Source organism: Debaryomyces fabryi (genome assembly GCF_001447935.2).
Source record: "Debaryomyces fabryi strain CBS 789 chromosome Unknown contig00094, whole genome shotgun sequence".
Lineage (NCBI taxonomy): Eukaryota > Fungi > Ascomycota > Pichiomycetes > Serinales > Debaryomycetaceae > Debaryomyces > Debaryomyces fabryi.
In genome coordinates this window covers 1-19389 of record NW_015385520.1, presented here as the reverse complement: position 1 = coordinate 19389, position 19389 = coordinate 1, and the positions used below count along the sequence as shown (strand labels likewise).

General features: G+C 39.1%; 12 protein-coding genes across 12 annotated transcripts; 5 read left to right on the top strand and 7 right to left on the bottom strand.

The window, feature by feature from the left end:
- Positions 1 to 94: 94 nt before the first annotated feature.
- AC631_03951 (uncharacterized protein) lies at positions 95 to 2260 on the top strand (the record flags this gene model as incomplete). The annotated part of the gene is made up of 1 exon (XM_015612780.1): positions 95 to 2260. The coding sequence occupies one exon, from the start codon at positions 95 to 97 to the stop codon at positions 2258 to 2260; it is 2166 nt and encodes a 721-aa protein (XP_015466391.1).
- A 48-nt stretch (positions 2261 to 2308) lies between these two features.
- AC631_03950 (TOR complex subunit) lies at positions 2309 to 3280 on the bottom strand (the record flags this gene model as incomplete). Its single annotated transcript, XM_015612779.1, has 1 exon — positions 2309 to 3280. The coding sequence occupies one exon, from the start codon at positions 3278 to 3280 to the stop codon at positions 2309 to 2311; it is 972 nt and encodes a 323-aa protein (XP_015466390.1).
- A 260-nt stretch (positions 3281 to 3540) lies between these two features.
- SIS1 (type II HSP40 co-chaperone) lies at positions 3541 to 4551 on the bottom strand (the record flags this gene model as incomplete). Its single annotated transcript, XM_015612778.1, has 1 exon — positions 3541 to 4551. One exon carries the CDS (start codon positions 4549 to 4551, stop codon positions 3541 to 3543), a length of 1011 nt encoding a protein of 336 aa, XP_015466389.1.
- Positions 4552 to 4812: 261 nt separating this feature from the next.
- AC631_03948 (ketoreductase) lies at positions 4813 to 5853 on the bottom strand (the record flags this gene model as incomplete). The annotated part of the gene is made up of 1 exon (XM_015612777.1): positions 4813 to 5853. One exon carries the CDS (start codon positions 5851 to 5853, stop codon positions 4813 to 4815), a length of 1041 nt encoding a protein of 346 aa, XP_015466388.1.
- Positions 5854 to 6029: 176 nt separating this feature from the next.
- Positions 6030 to 6881, bottom strand: AC631_03947 (uncharacterized protein; the record flags this gene model as incomplete). The annotated part of the gene is made up of 1 exon (XM_015612776.1): positions 6030 to 6881. One exon carries the CDS (start codon positions 6879 to 6881, stop codon positions 6030 to 6032), a length of 852 nt encoding a protein of 283 aa, XP_015466387.1.
- A 433-nt stretch (positions 6882 to 7314) lies between these two features.
- Positions 7315 to 8328, top strand: AC631_03946 (uncharacterized protein; the record flags this gene model as incomplete). Its single annotated transcript, XM_015612775.1, has 1 exon — positions 7315 to 8328. The coding sequence occupies one exon, from the start codon at positions 7315 to 7317 to the stop codon at positions 8326 to 8328; it is 1014 nt and encodes a 337-aa protein (XP_015466386.1).
- Positions 8329 to 8498: 170 nt separating this feature from the next.
- Positions 8499 to 9521, bottom strand: CDC28 (cyclin-dependent serine/threonine-protein kinase; the record flags this gene model as incomplete). The annotated part of the gene is made up of 2 exons (XM_015612774.1): positions 8499 to 9382; positions 9476 to 9521. The coding sequence occupies 2 exons, from the start codon at positions 9519 to 9521 to the stop codon at positions 8499 to 8501; spliced, it is 930 nt and encodes a 309-aa protein (XP_015466385.1).
- A 247-nt stretch (positions 9522 to 9768) lies between these two features.
- AC631_03944 (serine/threonine protein kinase) lies at positions 9769 to 11748 on the bottom strand (the record flags this gene model as incomplete). The annotated part of the gene is made up of 1 exon (XM_015612773.1): positions 9769 to 11748. The coding sequence occupies one exon, from the start codon at positions 11746 to 11748 to the stop codon at positions 9769 to 9771; it is 1980 nt and encodes a 659-aa protein (XP_015466384.1).
- An 885-nt stretch (positions 11749 to 12633) lies between these two features.
- Positions 12634 to 14901, top strand: AC631_03943 (uncharacterized protein; the record flags this gene model as incomplete). Its single annotated transcript, XM_015612772.1, has 1 exon — positions 12634 to 14901. The coding sequence occupies one exon, from the start codon at positions 12634 to 12636 to the stop codon at positions 14899 to 14901; it is 2268 nt and encodes a 755-aa protein (XP_015466383.1).
- A 497-nt stretch (positions 14902 to 15398) lies between these two features.
- On the top strand, positions 15399 to 16094 carry AC631_03942 (uncharacterized protein; the record flags this gene model as incomplete). Its single annotated transcript, XM_015612771.1, has 1 exon — positions 15399 to 16094. One exon carries the CDS (start codon positions 15399 to 15401, stop codon positions 16092 to 16094), a length of 696 nt encoding a protein of 231 aa, XP_015466382.1.
- A 110-nt stretch (positions 16095 to 16204) lies between these two features.
- Positions 16205 to 16822, top strand: AC631_03941 (uncharacterized protein; the record flags this gene model as incomplete). The annotated part of the gene is made up of 1 exon (XM_015612770.1): positions 16205 to 16822. One exon carries the CDS (start codon positions 16205 to 16207, stop codon positions 16820 to 16822), a length of 618 nt encoding a protein of 205 aa, XP_015466381.1.
- A 321-nt stretch (positions 16823 to 17143) lies between these two features.
- Positions 17144 to 19000, bottom strand: SOK1 (Sok1p; the record flags this gene model as incomplete). Its single annotated transcript, XM_015612769.1, has 1 exon — positions 17144 to 19000. One exon carries the CDS (start codon positions 18998 to 19000, stop codon positions 17144 to 17146), a length of 1857 nt encoding a protein of 618 aa, XP_015466380.1.
- Between the last annotated feature and the right edge of the window lie 389 nt (positions 19001 to 19389).

The window sequence follows — 19389 nt, the reverse complement described above, 5'->3', positions numbered from 1 at the left end:
TTTTAGAGTTCTTTTTGTGTATTTCATAGAATTGTATGAATTTAAAAAGCTGCAAATTGTGTCCAAGAATGAACTTTGTCTAACCATTCAAAAAATGGATAGACTACATAATAGAGACCTGAAAGCGCTTAAATATGACGGTGGTATAACAAAATCATTGACTTTCGAGGTGTACCCGGATAATTCAGCATCAGAATTAGAATTTGAAAATGGTGATATTAAGTTAATACACGGAAATAAAGGACCAGAAAAAAGAGGATTAGCAGCTAAGCGGTACATCAGCTTAAACAGAATAGTTAAGGTGTTTGAACCAAAATTGAAAACCATCAATAGTTTACCTCTGGACAGCTGTAATGATTCGTGCAAGAATGTGTGTCAAAATTGTTTGGCGGCAAATACCTTCATAAATGATGAACTTCCGAGTTTTGTTGGATATGACTGTTCAAAGCCTAAAGATATCGACTCAATTATAGAGTCTAAGATGGTAACTTGTGAAAAATGTCGAATTTACAAATATTGTAATCAGGAATGTTACAATGCCCATTGGAATCAAATGCACCGGTACGAATGCCATTTCTTTAGGCAAATAATGGACAATAGTCAGTTCAAAGAAGAGGATAGTCTTTCAGAATTTATTAGACACGGGATTAGATTGTATGTTTTATGTGATCTTGACAAAGAATACAAATCTAGAGTATTCAACTTAACGTCACATAGTAGCATCATAAATTCAGACGAAGAGTATTCTTGGTTACACGAATATACTAAATGCCTTGTGAAAGCAATTGATATTAATATGGGCTCCAAATTGTATAGCTATATTTGGGAGCTTTTGTGCATTATATTGGTTAATTCGAGTGTGCTCATGAATGAATACCAAGAAGCAATAGGTTTTAGTTTTGATCCAGATTTTTCGTTATTAAATCATTCCTGCATTCCTAATACCCTAGTTATACCTCTAAATCATTCAAAGTTCTCTTTAGTTGCTACGTTTCCGGTTTCTGAGAGTAAGGAATTAATGACTAATTATTGTTTTACAAGCTGCCCCAAGGAATTGAGAAATTTAGAATTACAAAAGAGGTTCTTCTTCAGCTGTAGTTGCTCCTTATGCAAGCAGAGATTCGATTGGTTTTTTTCATATAACTGTTCTATTTGTGGAATGTTAGTATGTAGCTTAACATTCCAAGACTTTTTTTCAAATGATTTATCTAAAGGTCTAATTTTTAAAAATCAATGTAATGTTGATTTTTGCAGCAATTGTGGAAAACCCATCGACAAAGATCTTCTTAAAGAGTCAAGAAAAAATCACCAACAACTATTAGCGATAGTCTTATACGATCTTTACAATAATAGTTTGAATTACGAAGTGGATAATACATATATTAGCAAAGAAAAATATTATGACAATATTAAAAAATTTATGACAGACATCGACTTAATTAATATTTCTGGAGACAAACTAGTTGATCTTATCGAGTCGCTTCAATTCGCAACATACAAAGTATCACCACACAGCTTGAATAATGTTAGAAGTATTTGCATTTACCTTCGTGAAAACAAAATTGTCCCAAGTTATTGCTTTCCTTTGAATCACGTTATATCAGGCTTTAATGAATACGACTTGGTTTCATACACAGGGATATCTAACACGGACAAGGATTATCACGTTCAATGTCTAGCGACTAAACTCAAAATAGATATAAGAACATATTTTGAAGTCAAAATCCCGGGCGATCTAACAGATCTGAAAATATCAACGATAATATACTTTAAAGATATAAGTCAGCAATTACTAACATTGGCAGAAGTTATTATCCAGTATGATATTGATGCTTCTATTATGAATGAATGGATTGAAAATAAAGAAAAACTTCTTGAAACATTGATAAAATGTGCATCATTTCTAAATTTACAGGCAATTGATGCATATTTACCTCTCTCCATAATGAATAACAGCTATACAATGCTCACTCAATTGGTAGATATCGGCAAACAAATAAAATATTTGAGTACAAGCAAAAAAATTAAAGGTATTCCTAAGGAAGTTTCAGTATGGTATAACAAAAGCCCAAGGAACTTTGAAGACCAAATGTTCACCACACACTTGAAAGAATTATTCAAGTTTGCCAATATACCTATTGCATTCAAGAACTCAGTTTTCAAGCTTCAGTTCGCAGATAGGAATAGAAAGCAGCTATTCAAGCCTGTCCATCTATTGACAAGTAAAGATATGGACTCACTCAATGTAAGCATCGCGTAGAGCAGCAAATAGTTAGACAAGTTTAAACTTCTTACAGCTAATAAATAATCAAACATCATTTAAAGCAACACAGACAGCACCCTTATGATGTCCATTGTATTGCCTTACAGTTTCACAGTTCGACAAATCCCACAATCTAACATAATGATCAGAGCATGCAGTAACCAAATAAGCGCTATCAGCACTAAATGCACAATCCCATACCCATCTCTGATGTCCATGTAGAGTTGTCTCTAAACTAAAATTTTGCTCAGTCGACCAGATTCTTGCCGTATGATCTGCTGAGCAAGTAGCTAAATGTCTCATATCAGTCAGTAAAACAACTCTTGTGATATATTTCAGATGCGATCTGAATTTGGTTACAGGGGTTAAGGATGTAATATCCTTTTGGTTTTGCATCAGCCAAACATAGCAGTTTCCCTTATTATTACCAGCAACTAACATTGATCCTTCACTGGCAACAGAGATGGAATTTATGGGGACATCATCCTCAGGAATCAAATGATGAGTGCATTGGTTTTCTCCCAAGTCCCAAATTCTAATATTACCGTCTTGATCACAACTAATGAGTTCACCCTGGTTCGGATGAATCACAACCTCATTGACTGGACAATGGTGCTTATAGTTCCTCTGAACAGAAGGTGACCTGACGTCCCAGACTTTAACCATACCATCTTCCAGCGATGATACCATCCATTTATTATCGATTTGAAATGCCAAAGAAGTAACGTTATTCGTATGTCCCTCAAATGTCATAACAGGATTCGAATTATTATTATTGCTATTGTTACCACCAGCATTTGCTTGTTCAGGCGTATTACCCGAGTTTCCTGTTTGTCTAATATCATATAACCTAACGTATAAATTACCAGCTGCCGCAAGATATCGTTTATCTGATGTGATTTCCAATCTATTAACTTGGGAATCAGTGTGTTGAATCGTTCTTGAACATACGCCAGTTAATGCATCCCAGAATCGAATTGTATGATCGTAGCCAGCAGAGGCCAAAATTACGGACATGACTTAGAGTAAAATGATTTGGGGTGATATGCCTATTAGTTTAATTAATCATTATATCTTTCAAATATAAAAACTACAAGCTTACACAAAAACGCTCATTCTATCAAACTACTTTACAAGGGAACCAATTATATATATTAATATATATTAAAAGTGGAATGCATCTATCTATATGTATGTCTTCATTATATATTTAAACAGGGAGGTAAACAATTTGTCATTATTTTCATTATTAATTAAATTATGTAACAAATATCTTTTTAGAAATATTGATTTATAACTTGTTTTTGTTCAGGGGTTAAGGATACAGGGTAATCAACTTTAAATACAATTTCTAAATCACCTCTAGAGCCTGGCAGTTTACTGATTGGCATACCTAAACCTGGATATGTAGTCGAAGTATTTGGCTGTATTGGACTGGATCTCAGCAATGGGATTCTTCTACCATCGATGGTATTCACCTCTTTAGAGAAACCACATAAGGATTCTTTGAATGTCAATGGCAAATTCATTTTCAAGTTGTTACCATCTCTCTTGAAAATTGGGTGAGGTTTCTCTTCAAGTATGAATTGGACGGTTTGTCTGGCGTGGCACTCTTTTTGGTAGTCACCTTCGTTGGTGAAGTTGATTTTTGTACCCGCTTTCCATCCAGGTTTTATATTGATACTCATAACTTTGCTTTCTTTGGTACCATTGATACCCTTTCTATTCAATTTCATTTTCTTCACTCCGCCGTGGTACAAATCTTCCAATGATACCGGCAATGATATGGTGACGGTATCCGGTTCTGGGCGAGAGCGACCCTGGCTGAAGCCTCCTGGCATACCACCAAAGCCACCAGAACCACCAAATCCTCCACTGTTACCGCCAAATCCACCAAATCCAAAATCATCACCACCACCTCCCATTCCGAAGCCACCCATCTGTGAGAATATGTTGAACGCATCAGCCTGCGAAAACCCTCCACTAGAACTGAATCCTCCGAATGGACTAGCTCCTCCACCAGCTCCACCAGCTCCTGCAAACGGATTCCCTCCTGCTGGTGCATTACCTCTTGCAGCTTCTAACCCGTAATCATCGTACACCTGTCTCTTGTCTCCATTGGACAAAATATCAAAAGCTTCTGAAATCTCTTTGAACTTCTCTGTATCACCTGTAGGCTTATCTGGATGATATTTCAAGGCCAGCTTTCTATATGCCTTCTTTATTTCTTGCTCTGAAGCAGAAGGTTGTACACCCAATAAATCGTAAAGCTTTGTTTCTTTAACCATGCTAACTTATAGATTTTTTTTAATTGAATATTCTATAGAATTTAAACTTAGATTATTCCTTTTACAACCGGAGAAAAGAACTAATTGGTATAAAGAAGTGTATTTATTGTCGTCAATAATGGATTTTTCAACTCCCTTCATAGGTTCGAGATTTTTCTAGAACATTCTTGATCATGTGATCATGCCTACAGATGGTTCCATTAGTATTACGGACATATATTGGATTATAGAACTAGTACTTCTTGATAGGAAAGAGTAGACCTAATCGGTCTTTGTAGCATTTGCACGGGCAGCTTTTTTCAAAGCTCTAACACGGATACTTTTATGCATGTTGAAATTCAAGGAATTGGCGAATTTTGAGTAGACACCTACGGTATTTTCAATTCCAAAATGCATCAATGCATGTGTCCAGTATGGGGTAGAGGTAGCAAACCTTTCCTGTGCACCACAGCGGCGACCGGCAGTGTTCAAGACTGAAGTAACAAAGTTCTTTGGGTTTGGAATGGAGGCAGAAGAGCGCTTGATCTTGGACATGGCCGAGGTGACCAAGTACGAAATAACTAGTTCAACGTCGATGCCGTGGGGTTTCAATTCACCAGCCAAAGCTGCAGACCAGGCCTGTAAGAAGGACTTCGAACCGGAGTATGTAGCTAAGTAAGGGGTTGGTAATAAACCACCGAAGGAGCCCATGGTTAGGATTAAACCCTTGACCTTCTTATTTTCCTTGGCAACGGTGTCTGCGATCACTGGGGCGACAACCTGGGTGATCTTCAAAGTAACAGTGTTGTTGATGGTGATGATGTCTCTCAATTCCTTGTCTTCAGTTTCCAAGAAGGGAACTGGGATCGAGTGGGATTGACCGACATTGTTGACCAACACAGTGACAGGCAAGTTGGATACGGCGTGCAAGATCTTAGCGTAGTTGGAGTCTTCATCGGTGGAAGCGTCAAAAGCAATGACTTTGGTATTGACCTTGTATTTAGTTTCAATTTCAGTAGCAATTAATTCCAACTTTGAGAGAGTTCTTGAAATTAACACAACATTCAAGCCTCTGGATGCCAATTGGAAAGCGTATTCCTTACCAATTCCATCGGATGCACCCGTGACAACAGCCCATTTCCCTTGTTTTGCTCCGTACTTCTTAAAATCGACGGCTGGTAAGATAAAAAGATCGCATAATAATGTACCAAAGCTTAACGTAAAAGTGGTAACTTTGTAAACACCAACGAACAAAGCACCGTATATTAACGCTTGGGTGATCTTACAATCACTGATTGATGACACAAATTGACAAAGTGACATGTTTTTCGATAAAATTTATACAGCTTTAAGGAGAAAGTGGTAACTGTGTTTTCATCCATAATAATATTTTTCACGCGATCCATCCATACAGCCTTCTTATAATATCACTAATAATACATTACAATATACAAGACTTCTATACATATACACTCAAAAAATAACTGAACCATGCATCGTCACAAGTAAGTGAATTCTTCGAGTTTTTCATTCGTAATTTGTACGTGCAACTCTTCTCTAAGTGCCTGTCTTTCAAGATTAGCTACCGAGTTCTCCAATAATAGCTTGGAATGTTGTAATTCGTACAATTCTTTATCTACGCGGCCCAATTCCTCATGGGTATGCTCGAATGCATGTTTCACGGCATCATCCTTTATCTGGAGGATTGTAATCCATGGGTTGGAAGGAGGTTTTGGCCCAGGTGCGCTTTTGTGTTGGGGGGTCTTGGGTTTTGATGCCGGCGATGACGATGAATGCTCTTTCCAGCCCAGATTACTTCCTGGCGCACGCTCGGATTCATATGATGGCCTTCCATGGTAACTTCCTCTATCTTTGGAGGAATATGTTCCCTTATATCCTCCTCTATAACTTCCTCTATACAGCGATTGCGAGTATCCATAACTAGTGTCATTGGTTCTCCCACCAGCACCGTATTCATCGCCATACCTGCTGTATCCTTCTTGATAACTGTCTTGGTAATTGTCGTCTCCTTGTGACGTGGGTCTCGAAGTATCGTATTCTTGTCGATAGTTGTCTCTGTCCTGGTACGACGAATATCCGCCTCTTCCCCTACTACTTCCCCCGTAGTATGGGTTATACCGACTCAGATACCCCCCTCCTCTGCCGTAATAACCACCTCGATCGTTTCCTCGTCCTCTGTACGCTCCGCGGCCTCGACCTCGGTAACCACCTCTGTAGCTGCCTCTGTACCCAGAACCGTCATCCCTGTATCCCGAACCATCGTCTCCGTATCCATTATCTCCGTATCCATCACCAGCGGAACCGCTGCTCGGAGAATAGTTGTTACTCATATTCTTATTGCTATTATCCGTCTTCTTATACCATACCATTAACGTAGTCTGATAGATTATGGCCCATTCAAAAAACGCTCCAACCTGCAAATCAACGTAACCTGCAAACCAATAAAATAAAGCCAAACACCAAATTATTTTTGGTCAAACCTCCAAACACCAAAATTCTCCCAACTCGGTGACACAAAATCAATCATTCGCCCCGTAATTACATTTCCTAATCGGGACACAATTCCGTAAATATTGGTTGTGCATATAACCATAGGAAGAATCGCAGAAATTTAGTATGATCTATAGTGTGATACGATAGTAGATATAGCTAGAAGGTAGGCGGCAAAGAAGAGTTAAGGTGATAAAGGAGTTAAAATAAGTACACAGGATTGCGAAGAAGGTAACAAATCATCAAGTAAACACAAATTATTGTCGGTACGAAATGGACGCAACATTAGGCCAAAGTGGTAGGATCGGTGGTAGGATCGGCGGCAGAGAAGGGAGTGATGAGGAAATTTTTGATCGGGTATGGAAAAAGATGGGATTTATAGAAAATATGCCGCTTAGTGAGATGTATGGGTTATTGAAGAATATAGAGGATGAAAGCAACGAAAAACGGCGGAAGGCCAATGATCCGGGAGTGGTGGTGATGGCACAGATGGTGATTAACAGGGTCCAGGATATGTTTGGGCAAAAAGCCGAAAGAATCAGTTTTCTGAAAGAAGATTCAGCTATGATCTTGGAGTGGATAGTTAGCGAAGGAGGTGGGGATGACGCGGGATACATCGAGACAGAATTCGTTTCACACGGTCCAGTGAGCCGGCGCTTTTCTGTAAGCGATAGTGACGATATGAGCGACGACGAGACGGCGTCTTTGATGGAAGTTGATCGAATAGAGTGCAAAAGAAGTATGAGTGTGCCGTCAAGTATTTGTGATAGTCATATTGATATGGCGTGCAGTCTGAAGGTGACGGAGTTCAACCTTTGCAAAATCTTGGAAGACTTGGAGGTGTACCATCACAATATCGAAATGAACTTTGCATCTCTAGAAAGCCGGTTGGATGGCATTAAGAACCAGAATGCGTACCATTTACAATATTTGAAGGACGTAGGACGCATAAATGACGGGCTATTCGAGAAAGTCAGGTTTATGAGACACGAGGTGTCTGAGGTTCAACGAGAACTTTCCAAGCTCACAGAAGTAGCTAACGGCAGTACTGGCGATAAAGAGCCTACAGTGACTCGAATTGATTTAGTTGGAACCACATTATCCCCAGGAGATACCCAAATATACCACCAGTTGACCAAACCAGGTACTAAACCATCAATTCACGTACCCAACGATGCCACGCAAGGCCAAACTACGAATGTCACTACACATACAACAACTACTACTATTTTAATTGCATTTATCTCAATCATCATTTTTATCATGTCATTTTTCACTAGCAAATAGCATTTCTACATACTGCATGTTTCAAAACTAATATATTTCTTATATGAATAAGCCACGAACCAATTTTTCGAAACTCGTAGAGAACGGCGCTAAAAAGACGAACTAGCGTATACAAATAGGTATCACGATACTGGGGGAATGCAAAAAAAAAAAATGCAAAAAAACGCGTCTTAACCCATGTTAACAGATCTTGGATAACTATCGTAGTTTTCACCATCTTCTTGGAAATATGGATGAATCAAGGCACGCTTTGCACTAATTCTACCACTTGGATCATAAACAAGCATTTGCTCTAACAAATCGATCCCATCTTCATCTAAAGTAGGCACGAACTCTGCCAAATTTTTCTTTGACCACTTAGGGAAAGTCGATTTGAAATCTGGCAAGTATGAAACATCGGGCCAGGTCTCTTCGGATGGTGTACCTAATATTCTGAAGATTCTGAAAATTTCGTCAATTTCTGAATCTCCAGGGAAGAGCGGCTTTCTATTACACATTTCTGCAAAGATACAACCAACGGACCACATATCCACCCCAGTTGAATATTGTTTGCCACCCAACAAAATCTCAGGCGCCCTATACCATAAAGTTACCACTTCGTGCGTATATGCTCTTAAAGGCACCCCGAACGCTCTCGCAAGACCAAAATCGGCCAACTTTAAATTCCCTTCCTTGTCGATCAATAAGTTTTGGGGCTTCAAGTCTCTATGCAATACCCTGTGACTGTGACAATGCTTGATACCCTTGACTAACTGATTCAAAAACCTCTTCACCATATCAGCGCCTAATCCAACTCCCTGAGGAATCGACTCCATGTACTTCTTCAAATCCAAATCTAAAAATTCAAACACCAAATATAACTTATGCGAATCCGAATGTATTATATCGTATAAACGAACAATGTTATCGTCCCTCATCTCCTTTAATAAAGAAATTTCTCTGATGGCTGTCGATGGGACTCCTTCATCCTCCGATTCCAATCTAATCTTTTTCAAAGCAACAACCCTATTATTATGTTTTGTATCCAATGCCTTATAAACAACCCCATATGTACCTATTTATATTAGTATTTTCGTCTTTGAATCTAACATACCCGTATATTACACATGTTTTGCTGAATGTACGAAAAAAAGATGACAATACATACCTTCACCAACTTTTTCTTGACGCTGATAATCCGTTAATTCAACCATTTTTATATATGTAGAATTCAAATAATCAAAGCGAATGTCCTTATTCTATCCAACACCTTGGTTTTAATGTAATAAATGATAAATCGTTTAGAAAGAGTATAGCGCTTAACTAAGATCACCATTTAAAATCTCTACCGCGTTGAAAATGAATGTTTACAATTTTTCTTTATGGATAAGACTCTCACGTGAAGGAAAGGCTTCAAATCTATTCATAAAAGATATACAAGCACTATATAAGTCACGAAGGCTATATTTCAGGTGGTTGACTATCAGACTTACCTTCACCTGCATCACAAACCTTGATTTCTCTACCCCATTCACTATTCAAAATCTGCTTACCATTAATACGCCTCTCAGGCTTAGGGTCCAAAATCGAGTAGATGACGTTTCTACAACGTGCCCTCTTTAAAGACTCAATAGGCTCGTAGCCAGAGGCATCCTTCCGCTTCATCAAATACTCTTCGAAGAACTCGTCCTTTTTAGGGTCGGCCAACTTCCATAACTGCCTACCGGTCCTCATGGCCATGTAAATAACACCACAGGCCCATATATCGACGCCGCGAGGATCGAAAGAATGCTGGCTGAACTCTTCGGGAGCAATATACGGCGAGGAGCCGCAGATGCCTTCACTGTATTGGATTTCGTTTTCCCAGGCCATTTTGAAGCACTCACCGTTTCCAAAGTCGGTGATCTTCAATATACCATTTTGCGTTAATAACAAGTTTTCGGGCTTCAAGTCTCGATGGCTGACACCCATTTCATGCATGTAGTTGACACCTCTGATTAATTCTTTGAAAAAGCAGTCGGCTTCGGCATACTCTAGTTTTCCTGAGGCGATGATCAAGGTGTACAAATCACCGCCCGAACAAAATTCCATTACTTCGCAGTAGTCACCCTTCGCATCCTTCAATAGGTCCAACGTGTTGATGATGTTCATGTTCTTCAATGAAGATGAGATGCAGAATTCTGACGTGAGTCTTCTATTATACTTTTTGTCTGATTCGTTGGGCCTTCGCTTGAACTCTTTCACTGCGTATAATTTTTCTTCCGTGTCACTGTTTTGACCGATGATTTTCTTATGCGATATCCGTACCACCCCAAAAGATCCCTTCCCTATGATTTCTTGACATCTACCATACTTTTCAACAAAAGACCTGCAATCTGGTTGCTCGCCTATTCCATTCACTGTACCATGATATGGGGAGGTATTATTTTTGACCTGATGAACTAATCCAGCAAAAAGGGTGGGTGGCTTGTCATTAGTTTGTGGTAACTGTGAATTTGATGGTTGTGGTGTTTGCAATATATTGGGCACGGCTGATATAGCCTCATCACGTAATTTTTTCGACCCTAATAAGCCTTTCAACATATTCGACAACTTTTCTTGTCGTTTAGCAGAACGCAAATTATGCTCATGCAAACCATTTTCTAGCATTCTGAACCTCGGTTTGGTAGGCGTTGGACTAGGCGATACAGCGGACGAATTGAGGTCTTTATCCTTTAGTGCCACTGGCTTAGTTTTCAATGAAGATGTTCTCGAGACTGGATTTGACTTACCGCCAGCACTGCTAGGAGTCTTTTTCGTGGGTTGGTTTGTATTTGTTGACGAAACGGACATACTAGGCGATCGTATGTTCATTGGACTAGGAGAGCTTATGGCAGGCAAATTAGTGTTTGAGCCTGAATGAAGATTGAAATCTGACGCCATGGACGTTACCACTTGTGGTTGAGGGTGGAACAATATATTATCTTCCGAAGAATTCACTGAATGGGCTGGAGAAGCAATTCTGTTGGGATTATTCATCGTAGAAATGTTTGTTTTCGATCCTGTTCTTGGTGATACCATCAGCAGCCTCGACGCCGCTTTGCCCTTATTATTAGTCATCTGTATGTTTCCATTAGTGTTCTGGTTGTTGGCGCCTACCCCCATACTAATATTGCCGTCATTCTTAATATTACTGTTATGCTCATTACTGCTATTTTTGCTATTATTGCTATTAATACCGTACAACATGTTTCTCTGCATAGGCGATGCTCTGCCCTCTTCCTGACCCACCGCTATAATATCCTCCTTACTAGAAAATGGTGATGCTTTCCTCAGCCCACCTACCAGATTATCTTTGTCATGAGCGCCATTAGCCGCTTGCTTGGGTTCCTCATACACCGGGCTATTCATTTGCTGAAGATTGGTCTGCGAAACTCCAAAGAGTTTCCCAAGCTTCGTCATGGTTTTTTTTGATTTAGAGTCACCCATGGTGAACTATTATACCTATAATAACTTGTAGATACCCTATCTAATAGTACGATGACAATTGATATCTTCTATAGGTTATATGACAAATAATTAGAAAATTTTAGTACGCGACATTTTGCCAAAAATCTAGGCCAATGTCGCGATACCACGAATATGGCCAGACGACATTTTATCTTACCACACTCTAAGAGTCACGCAATCACTAGGGACATATACTAGATTGTAGCTTAAGCTGGCTTAGCAGTCATCAATATCGATGGTAACTGAATTTAAGCGATCAGATATCATGAAACTACGTTGTTACTAAGTAAAAATAGAATTTTTTGATCATGGGGTCTGGATGATAGAAGCCACGTGTAAAGCCACGATGTAATTGTTTCAAACAAACATGAAACCGGTGAATGGCAAGGTATAGTAGTATTGTGTATTGTATGGTAATGTTTCATGTATTGAGATTAGGAAAGCTTATTGTACGATACACATTTTGCGGTTTAATGGACTTGTGTTGCATGAGAAACGTTTTTTACCTTTTGCGTGCATACTCAAGTGTCGTTTACAGGCCGGGTACTCTATTGGCATATGTACTCGAATACCAATTGAGTAAGTCATATGGTCTATTATTTGCAGAAGGGATGAATGGTATCATAGTAGAAAACAATGTATTCGGTTCTAAGACCTACACGGTCCGAAAAGAGGACGTTATCATACATGGCACCCATGGGGTGTCCCAGAAAAGTGCAAGATGATCCACATGTCCAAGATCTGGTGGATAGATCAAGAATCTGGGACTATATATATTGGTATGTATGGAACTAACCAAAAGGTTGAGGAGTGGTGTTAGATTAGACAATTGTTGAAATGATGAATTGGATAATTTTCGCAGCCGTTTTAGGGATGGTGATGGGTCAGCAGGTGTTACAGCCAGACGTTGATGTATTTTTCGGAACAGAGAAAGGAGGGAATGTGTTTCCTGGGCCAGCTAGACCGTTTGGAATGGTTAAAATGGGGGTTGATGTTATAGATTCCTCAACCAAAGTTGTATTTTCTGGATATGCCAGAGATGGAAACGTTGCCGGTATATCTATGATGCATGAAAGTGGAACGGGAGGATCGCCAGAATATGGAGTCGTCTCCCAATTGCCATTGATTGGAAATATTGACTATTCGAGTCAGAGCAGTCTAGGTAGGTCCTCTGATGACACGGGATCCGTGGGTTATTATTCATGCAGCTTCAACAACGGAATACAAGCTGAATTCGCAGCTGCAGATAGGGCTGGCATCTATCAATACAGCTTTCCAGAAAATAATGAGCCCAAGGTTATGATCAACGTTACCCACCATTTGTCAAATTCTGATAAATCGTACTGGACACAGTATTTTGTCAATGGATCAGTAGAAGCAAATGATGATAAGAATGGTTACGAGGGTCAAGCAACGTTTGCTGGAGGATGGGCCAGCCAAGATCCGTGGACCATCTATTTCTGTGGTGATTTTGAAAACAACGCCAATCTGGTAGAGGCATTTGTTGGAACCAGCAATTTTAACTCGCTGCAAGCTTCTACTAGTGCCAACGAGTCAGTAGGAATTGTATTCACATTTCCATCAGACCAATCAACTATAAGAAGCAGGGTGGGTATTTCATTCATTTCAACTGACCAAGCATGCCAGAACATCAAGGCTGATTTCAATGACTATAACCTCAACTCCACCGTGTCAGATACCAAGACTTTGTGGGACGATCAAGTCTTCGGTAAGGTAAATGTGAACAATGATAACACAACACTTAGTAATTTATTATACACTGCGCTTTATGGTGCCCATTTACTCCCAACTAACAAAACTGGTGAAAATCCACATTGGCAATCATCAGAGCCATATTACGATGACTGGTTTACTATTTGGGATACTTTCAGATGCTTGAATCCTCTTTTCAACCTTTTAAGCCCAAGCAGAGGCGCTGAGCTAATTAGGAGCTTGATTGATATTTACAAGCACGATGGATACACTCCAGATGGAAGATCTGCTAATCAGAATGGAAAAACTCAAGGAGGCAGTAATTCAGATATCTTGATGGCTGATGCCTATGTGAAAGATGTACATAATAGAATTGACTGGGATGAAGCCTTTTCAGCAATGGTCAAAAATGCAGAGGTAGCTCCACCCTATTGGTACGACTTTAAGGCTCCAGACGCTTCCACAAAAGAAGGTAGAGGTGGATTGTCGGATTGGATTAACCTTGGATATGTTTCACGTACCTATACAAGATCAGTTACGAGAACAATGGAATTTTCGTATGACGATTTTGCGCTTTCAGTTGTGGCTAAAGGTATTGGCAATGAAACAGCCCACGATAAATATTTAAAAAGATCGGCAAACTGGCAAAATATTTGGAACCACAACGCTACAGCTAGTGCATGTAATTACACCGGCTTCGTTCAACCAAAAAACGCCGATGGATCATGGGCATACGATGGCTACGATCCCCTTTCTTGCGGTAACTGCTATTGGGGTGACGACGAATACGAAGGTAAACCAGTTGAATACGGATGGGCTGTTCCACACGATATTGCAACCCTTGTGGAATTCATCGGTGACAATGACACATTCATAGCTCGTCTTGATGATATGTTTGGTCTTAACGGTCAAGCGTTTGCTGATATTGGAAATGAACCAAGTTTTTTAACTCCATATCTTTACAATTATGTCAACGCCAACTACAAAACCGTCGAAACTATAAGATATTTAATCAACACCAAGTATTCCACTGGCCCGGCGGGATTACCTGGAAACTCTGATGCTGGTTCAATGCAAGCATGGCTATTTTTTGGCCTTATGGGGTTCTATCCAGTTGCGGGCACATCCACGTACCTCCTCTCCTCTCCTTTCTTTTCAAGTGCCACCTTGAACTTGGAAAACGACAAAAATGTGAAAATCACAGCTTCTAACTTGAGCAACGACAACATTTACATCCAAAGTGTAGAGATAAATGGTAATTCGTGGAACCAAAATTGGTTTACACATGATGATCTTTTCAAAAATGGAGGGTCAATTCACTTTGAATTAGGCTCCACCCCTAGCAAATGGGATACTGGTGATGTTCCACCAAGTCCAGGCCATACTAAATGATTATATAGACTTAATATACTGTATTATTCTAGAACGTATTAATGGCTGTGAAATTTCAGTAGATTTTGTGTTCTGTAAGCGCAAGCAAAAGTCTCGATCATGATAAGCATGTTAACCGATGTATATATGTACATTAGTTCTTCTAAACAACATCAAAGATGGATAGTAATACTAACATTGCATTACAATATGTAATGTTATATACAAGGAGAGTCTTTATGTTTTGTTTATTGCCATTGACTCATTTAATTTACCCTTGTCTAAACCTTTCGTACCAAATAATAAAACATGTTGTGTTTATCCCTCTTGCAATATCCATCAAAACATTAATATATGGGTTTTTATTTCTACCCAGCAAACCATTGTTCTATATACTTGGTATAGATGAGCCTACAAGAGAAAATATCAAGATATTAATTCCTCACATACGATTTTTTATGGTGAATTTAACCCACTATGTAATGGTGGGGCTTATATTTGGAACATTGGTTGGAATAATGACGGGGTTTAATTTAAGACTAATTCAGTTCTTGTTAACATTTAGTAGTATAGAAACAATACCTAATAAGGTAAAGAATGAGAAAAGTCAAACAACACCATATTTGGGTGATTTCATTTCTCAAGTTACACCGAGTGTTTCAAATGAGTTTGCGGGCAAAAATACTACTCCAATAGGATATACTAGCACCCCTGAGACCCTAGACTCAATGAACAAGTCCAGTACAGGCAAATATGTTGCAGGCCAAGCTAAGGACTCTCCTAATATGTTATCGCTGGGTTCTAGCAATTTTGCTTACGAAGATGACGATGGGTACTACCCAATAAGACAGAGAGGAAAATTGAAGCATTCTCAACAGAATAGTGCCATAGCTCGAAGAAAGACCCATCCTTTCACTATTAGAGAAGACCCTTATTCTGAAACAGATGAGAAGCAGCAACCTTACAAGAAATTGAAAATCACCAGCACTGACATACCTAAAGCAGCAGATATAGCAAATAACCCACGAAAACAGGAGGGTCACTCTGAAGATCCAGTTGATGGAGAGAACGATGAAAGCTACGTTGATAATGACCAAGACACCACTAACACTACAAAGAATGATATATTTTCGGTAAGAGGTAAAGACATTGACCTTAGTACGTTGGCCACACATGTAACTGTTTCGGATCCTACTGAATCCAAAAATGGTTAAAACATGCACAGAACATTATGTATCAAGATGGCTTCAATAATTCCCAAATTGTCGAAGTATATAATTAGCCTAAATGTCTTCTCAATTTTTCATTCTTATAATGGCACATAATGAGCTCAAATTATTTAAAGGATACCAAGAGTTTACCTCTTCGGTTTGAACATTTTTCGCCTAGTACTTCAAAGTATGAACTGACGAAGGAGAATAGAGGACCGGATATTAAAGCTAATAAAATACAACCAGTCGCAGAATATGATGCAAATAAGATAAGTAAGACTGTCAAGTTTATTAACCAGACGAACAATGAAAATGTTGATATTCCATGGCCCAAGGTTAAAGTTGATGAAGATTTTGAACCATCGTCAAAGATTAGTGAGTTGGGACGCATCTTCATTCATTATCTCAACGAAATTGGTATAATTAAAGCTGACTTGCAAACTCCTTCAATGTGTGAAAAAACAGCACACAGAGGAAAGCAGTATACTTGCTGTTTAAAGTTCCAGATTAATTATGGATTTCAACGATTTCAAGTTCTTTTGACTTTAAAATACGGGATTGCAAACAAGAAGGTATTTCTTAACAATTCGATTTCAAATGATGAGTTGGTAGATTACTTAAAGAATTTGATTGTATTTAAAAAAAGCGACACACACCAGGAATTGAAGTTCAACAACCTTAAATTGTTAAGTGTGAGTTGTAATATCAATGGCCTCGAGTTAGAAATTTAATTTATATGGTATATATGGCTTGAATATGTAGAATTATTATTTGACTACAAAATAGTGAATATAAAAAATACATGCAAATTAACCAAATCTAAATTCTAGTGAAACTAGATCAACGAACTAAATAGGGAGGACCGCCATTAACAACAATAAAAAGATTGAAAAAAAAAGAAAATTGGATAAAAAAATAAATATAAGCATAAACAAACGTGATATCATGAGGTATTATTATTATAATAATGTAGGGTTAAATGATGAATTGATCGTATGAATTAATAGTTTTCGGGATGATGTGGTGGGCATAATTGAAATATACATGCACGATTATTTATTTTCGATGAAATAATCAGAATAGTAATTACCGAATACACTCCAATGGAACTTTACTAACGTGTAAATTCTGCTGGCGATACTAGACATTTCAGATACGTTCTTGTTCGTAATTGTGGACGATGAAGAAGCAGAAGCTTTTGAAGAGTTAATAACTTCAACGAATAAATCCTTGAAAATTTTTTCCTCCATTAAGCCGTAGACTTCAGAAATTGGCTGAATTTGTTTTATTAACCAGCCATTAGCAAACGTAACCATTGATTGTGGAAGTTCATCCGTTTTGCCAGTGAGTGGATTAGTAACAGCATTCTTGACCAATTGTAATGCGATAGATTGAATATTTCTAGTCCATTTGACATTGCCATTATCATCTCTGACAATGGCCAAGAGTTCCTCTTGGATTTTGTTGATATTAACAGGCTTGAAACTTTCTGATCTGTAGCTGGATGATTGTGGATAATTAATGAGAAGTTGTTTGTACAAGACAATACACAACTGAACACAAACCAACTGTCTGACATCGGCTCTCAACAACACCAATCTTGTGTGATCGAATGCCAAGGTAGAAGGGAATTCTGTGGCCATGTTGCGGCATGATAATAAGTCTATGATTGAGGACGAAAGGAAAAATTTCTTATGCTCTTCTTCGGATACATCATTAGGTAAAAGCTTGACGAGCTTGTCGCACTTCTTATGGTACAGCTTATAGAACCACTTTAACAGATCAGAAATATCAATTTTCGAGTTTAATATTAATTGGTGGAAGTAGTCTTTTTCAAAGTCGACTGCCGTTTCGATGAGGACAGGTCTTAAGATTCTTATTTGGTGGTTGGCGACATCCAACTTCATTGCTTCCAAAATCAGAAAGATCATTCTTAGGCCCTGCACCAAGTGTTTGACAGAGTTATCGGTAAAAGCAAGTCTAAACTTGTTGATCATGTCAGCGACCCACTGGTCCCTCATGGGCGCGCAGTGAGATTTGAACACCTCACCCAACCACTGGGACAACGCAACAAAATCGAACGACCCATGGGATAACTGCTGTATCAAGAGCTCGATGTCCATGACTTCGTTTACAGACGACCTGTCCTTGTATGGAAGCAAAGACAACAAGATATCCCTCAAAGTAGTGAACAATATAGGCAAGCGGGAGATTTTAATCATGTTATGGGTCTGTAATGCCGCAAAGAACTGGCTACACTCCTTTTCGATTTCGCCCCAATACTTGTCGATAATGCTCTTCTTTCTCTTGCCACGCTCGCCATCGAGGTTCGGTCTGAACTGCAACTGCGGGTCAAACACAATATCGTGCCTCAACTGGGGGTTTTTCAATATCTCATGCAAGTCGATCTCCTTCAAGCTCTGCAAGTTGATGGGAGGCAACGGAGGAACCGATGTGTGGGCGATTTTAGGAAAATTTTGTAAATGCTGTATATGTCCCGGTTTCGAGTAGTTAATGATGGGTAACGACCGCGACCTGAATTTGCGGATGAACTTGGGCGCCTTACGCTTGTTACCAAGCCCAAGGGGATGTGCATGCTGTTTAGATGTGTTGGAGTGTCCGAGAAGATTGTGGGTACGAACGGTATGAGTGCGAGCGAGCGCATTCATATGCGAACTATGAGATTGCTTTCGACCCAACGGATTCATCACCGGGATTTGCTTTGTGGTGGGAGACATATTCTCGTCTTTACTGATGCTGCCATCTAGTCTGACCCGTTTTTCTTCTGTAGGTCCACTGGTGGTGGTGGCTTGGCCACCGCCGCCAGACTTATCAAAGAAAACTGGTCTGAACTGGTCTTCCTTGAACACCTCTTGGTTATCATTTTGGTTATTTACCTGGGAGTTCATGGATGAAAAACAAATATGAAATAAGTACGATGTAATATGATATGAATAGATGATAAAATAGCTGAAATCGACGAATAAGAACTAATCCAATAAAAGCCGGAATTTGTATCCTTATATTAAATATGGTAATTAAAGGCTCCGTGATGAAATTTTTTAACGAAAAGGAATCGACGTAACCAGCAAAAAAGACAATCTGGAATAATTTACATGTTAGTGCATTTTCTTTTTCGCAGCTACGGTGACGGCCGGAGATAAGCAGGGTGGCGAGTTCGAGCCTACGTGTACGTCTTTGTCTTGTGTACGTGTAGCATACAAGAGGTATTGGAAAGTGGTAATCGACTATATAGGGTGCGCTGGCTACATTATCTCTACACTTCCTCTACTATCTC